At 38.4% G+C, this 5,000-nt stretch overlaps 1 protein-coding gene across 1 annotated transcript in view; it reads left to right on the top strand.

Moving 5' to 3' along the window:
• LOC138059374 (DNA helicase B-like) overlaps window positions 1–5,000 on the top strand; it is a 31,569-nt gene that overhangs the window by 131 nt on the left and 26,438 nt on the right. Inside the window, exon 1 of the mRNA XM_068904967.1 lies at window positions 1–2,265. This exon is cut by the window's left edge and continues 131 nt beyond it. Coding sequence (XP_068761068.1) covers window positions 1,719–2,265 — 547 coding nt within the window. The 5' untranslated portion in view covers window positions 1–1,718. The remainder of the gene's footprint in view (window positions 2,266–5,000) is intronic.

The following is a 5,000-nucleotide window of genomic DNA, read 5'->3' as shown; positions in this document are numbered from 1 at the left end:
TAGAGACAACAATTTTGATTTAGATGACTTTAAAAGTGACGAAGAAGACGGTGAAAACCAAGCGACCGATGATAAACATGAAGCTCGCTGGAATGATCAGGTCGATAATATTCAAATTCCAGATTTCGTGGCAGCTACTGCTCTTTATTTCGTTTTAGATAATCGTAATGAATTAAATATTTTTCTTAGTTTTCATAGGAGATGATCTATGGGAATTAATGGTAAACGAAACGAGTAGGTATGCCTGTCAAAAACTCTTAAAATCCCCGAGCGCATTGCCCTTTTTTCATGCAGTAAGCCGCGCAGAATTAAAGGCCTTCGTAGCAATTAACGTCATAATGGGCATTGATTAGCTCCCGAATTTAGCTTTATATTGATCAACCGATGGATTTTTTGCAAATAACAAGTCTTTTTTTTCCTAAAACAAATTTGTAATCGAAGGAATTTTCGCCTTCGGTATACCTCGGAAGATCGGTATCTTCAACAAATAAATCAATCCGATCGTGCGTTTATATTCTGCAAATGCGAGAAAACTTCCAGCGATTTTCTCTGTTGTTTTTCTTGTGTTGTGTAAGTTATCTTTCAGTCAAAGTTTTCGAAAGAGCATTTTTGTACACAATTTGACCTTGTTTGTTCTCTCATGAAACATGATAGTGATCAATTAACTAAATTAATCTTGCGGTTTTGTGTATTTTGACAAGCAGAAAACACGTGGTGAAATTTTGTTCGGCAGTGGCGTTTTTTCCCTTTTTTTTGCACTTATACCTGCAAGAAAACAAAGCGATTGGAATAAATTTCAAACAATTTTTATCCATTGAGTGGTTAGACTTAACTGTAAATTGCATAAGGCATATTTTGAGTTATAATAAATATTTTTCAAGCGCTTTGTTTAGTTAGCGATCAAAAACTTTCTTGATTGCTTAACGCGCGCTGCTTCGAAAAATTCTACCTTTACATTTTCAGTTGAGCCTTAGGACGTGTTTTGAATCACTTTTTAGCAATATTTTTACATCATCTGGAAGTTCACTGTTTCTTCTTCAAGGTGAACTTAATTCTAGAACTCAGTATCTTGTGTACATTTACTGCGCATAAGGTTTGTTTTTAACGCTCGCTTTCCAATGCAAAACCTCGAAAATTTCCCAAGTTATCTTGCCCAACAAAACAGCGCACGCGAACGAATCATTGGGTTAAAGGCTATATTTTATAGCGACTCATAGAAAATACATATGGAGCCCTTACTTGCTGCATCTGTGACATAGGAAATATATAGCAGTATGTAAAAGCTAGGTATAAACATTTCATCTTTGTAGCGCTATGTTAAAGCTATGCTTCACAGTCACAGAGTAAAAAGTTATTGTGTATTTGCTATGTGTGTGAAACGTTCGTGGTGGCCTCCTCATAACATAGTCAATAAATAGCTATTTTAAAACTATGAGGAGGTCGTACATAGTGTGTATATAGCTATTTTAGAACTATGTGATTTTGAAATAGTTTTTGTGTAGTCTTGACATATGCTTTACATATCCTGAACTATGTAATGTAGCATGTTACATAGTTATCACATAGGGTGTCTGGAGCGATAAATAGCTTTAACATAGTCCAACATAGTAATAAAATACACCTAACATAGGATTTGCATATGTCTGGTTCTACAAGGGCGGCTGCGCGCAGGCCAGATTTTATTCGCTCGTCGTGTATATTTTGAAGCAATTTTCTCAATGTCTTTTTTCACTGGTTACACGGTGATCGCGGAGGAAGATGAAGAAAACGGTGAAGAAGACTCTGATCTTGAAAGTGATAGCGAGGACGACCGCGAAGGCGCTGATTTCGACTTCCTGAAAACGCCGTCGCGTCAACTGCGCCAAGTTGTTCAAACGATGAGAGAAGTGGAAGTCAACAATGGCCTTTTTATTGAGAGAGAAAAGACGGAGGTGCATGGCAAATTTGATCCCATGTTTTCGTATCCTTGGTGTATGGTTGAAGTGAAGATAAACCCTTCAAAGTCATCGAACAATGTAAAAAGAGCTTCTCACCTGCCTTCGTACAGTTACCGAATGGAAAGCGGACCGGATGTTCTATCCTTGTTCCTGAGAAAAGGTTGCAAGGTAGATGAGCAACACGCTGCGAGGCTACTGGAGTTTATCAGGATAAATAACCTGAAGTCGACGCTGAAGGATCTGTTTGAAAACTTAAGGAAATTTGGAGATTCCAGTGAAGATAACAAGTCTATCAGTGAGCAGATTCTGGTATCGCTATCCAGTTCACGTAAGTCGGTTGTATTCAATAGCGTCTGTTTTTGGGAGCTAAATAGGACTTATCACGGTTTTGACCACCATTTTGACGGGTAGGCAAAGCGTAAAGAATTTGTAAAATAATTTTCGTTGAACGCTAGTTTTAAAAAAAATATGAATCGCAAACTGAAGGTATTATACAGACCAATTTTTAGGGACTAGCCTTCGTTAAAAGCTGCGTGGTAGCGTTTTCGATTTTTCCATACATTTGTCTGTAATTATTACTGAAAATTCGCGGGAAAAAATTACAGACAAATATATGGAAAAATTGAAAACGCTGCCGGGCAACTTTTGTAAAAGGTTAGTAAAATTTTGGTCTGTATAATCTTTTGCCCTGTACCTTCAGTTCTCAGTTCATAAATGTTTCAGAACTATTGTAGCGTTTAACGAAAATTATTTGACATCGGATCCCCATATAAACACTTCAAATTCTTTACGCTTTGACTACCCGTCAAAATGGCGGTCAAAACCGTGATAAGGCCTATGTCAGCCAGCCTCTTAATCAGCATATTTCTGGCATGTTGTATTTTACTTAATAGGGTCGTACTTGAGACAAATTCGTGCATGTCCCATGCCAAGATGTTGCCAAATGTTTGTCTCCGAACACTTGTCCGAGACAATTAAAACGTTGCGTTTTAGGGTCGCATCTGTAGAGATATAACGCAAAGTAAACATAGGACCTGTCACTGAATGATCTTACGGCGTACTAATAATTATCATAATTTCCCGCTAAACTTGGAGAATAAAAACGGCCGCCATGAATCATTTCTATGGCTTGAACGTAAATGTATATAAACGTAACTAACGATGCTCAAAGAGTAACTCTTCTTTCTCGCCGAAAAGTCACCAAACTAATTAAAAACTGTCGTTACCAGCACAAAGGTTTTCGGCGAAAATTACTACTGATTTCCAGGGGCACCCAACGAATCTGTTCCTCACTTTATCTGTTCCCCAGAGGAATCTTGCTGGCTGGCAAAAATACAGGTGTTCCGATGAGCTGGCTGGGAAATTTATTATTGATAGAGGTTTTGGCTGGGAATTACTGACTTTTTCTAGCATTTCAACCCGAGCTGGCTGTAGTAACTCTGAAGACTTATCTAGCTGGCTGGGACATTTCTTGTGTGTCTTGCTGGGAAAAAGGAACAGATAATGCTTTCCCAGCAACACTGAAAAACACCTGAAAATGCCTTAATAACATTTATTTTCATTAACTGGGGTATAATAGTACACTTTACGACAAATTGGTCGTTGGGTGCCCCTGGATTTCCGCTTTGATGGTGGCTCCAAAACAACTTGTGCTTCATTTGACTTCATTGGGTATATTAAGTCTCTGTCCCAAAAAACGGAAAAGTTACTTCAAACCTGGATTCATGATTGGCCGTGACGGAGTAATACGAAGGTCACTCGAAAAGTGAATGTGAAGCGAAAAGAAATTCAAGATTCTCTGAATTGACTGACATGGTAATCACAAGAAAAACATTTTTTGTTTGTTGTTCGCGAGAAGTCGTGCTCTGCGGCAGGACGACGGTGCCTCTGAGGATTTGTCTTCATGGACAAGTGTTTGTCTGCTGAAAGAAATTTGATGTAATTATTTTAGTTACCACACAGGCGGCCCAAGCTCAATGTGAGCATGGCCGACAAAAATATAAGCATTTGTATGGGAATCCCGATATAAAGCATGAAAAAAATCTCAATTAAAAAGCCTAACCTTATTGCCATTGTGGAGAGCTTCCTTCCTGTATGGTTATTTTCCCGATCTGACGCGATTTGAGCCATTTATCAATTTCTGGGTTGTAAATGGTTATAATAAATTCCCAAATTGGAGACAGCTAAATTCTCAGTAGCCACCAATTTGAGTCAAATATTCCTGGAGAAAATGTTCCCACAGTCACAATTCCACATCAGAATCAATTGAGAAAGATTAAACTTTCGTCCCAACCCCAATGCAACAGCAGTTCTGCAAGCAGGTGGAGAATATTGCAACAAAACAGCGTTTGAAGGCGGTGCTTAATTATCACCAAAGTGGCTACCGCTTCAATCGTTAAAAACAAACTGATCCTTACCAAGGTGGCAGACTGTAGTTTGTCAACCAGAAATTTCTTTATTCCCCTGGGTCTCACGGCATGACTGCATTGTCTCAGTCGTGTCGTCCAATCACAGTCACGCCTCCTTCGTGTCGAAAAACTTCAAAAACACATTCGCGAAGCCGGAAAGTGTTGAAAGAATGAAAGCTGTAGTGAACAAACTTTTCCGTATGCATGCCCCTTTTTTTAGTTAATAGGACTTTGTACATAGTAGGCTGTTCGCGATTGTAACTGTATTCATCAAGCCTTCAAGGAATTAACATTAATTATGCAAATAAAACTTTTCCACATAGTTTTTCAACTGCAAATTTCTTTATTCCCATGCCAGGGTCTCCCGACTTGAGTGGATTGCCTCAAGCTTCTAAGGAATTAACATGCAAATATACAAATAAACTTTGTTTTTGTAGGATATTGTGCTTCAAATATTTTGTGGCTGGAATTACTGGAGCCAGTGAAATTTAATTATTAGCATCTTAGAGAAAACAGTCCTGTCGGGAGACCCAGGGGAATAAAAAAAATTGTGGTTGACAAACTACAGGGAAAAGTTTTATTTGCATAATTATTGTTAATTCCTTGAAGGCTTGATAAAAACAGTTACGATCGCGAACAGCCTTCCACGTACAAA

Source organism: Montipora capricornis, chromosome 8, assembly GCF_036669925.1.
Source record: "Montipora capricornis isolate CH-2021 chromosome 8, ASM3666992v2, whole genome shotgun sequence".
NCBI lineage: Eukaryota > Metazoa > Cnidaria > Anthozoa > Scleractinia > Acroporidae > Montipora > Montipora capricornis.
This window is presented reverse-complemented; position numbering and strand designations above follow the sequence as displayed.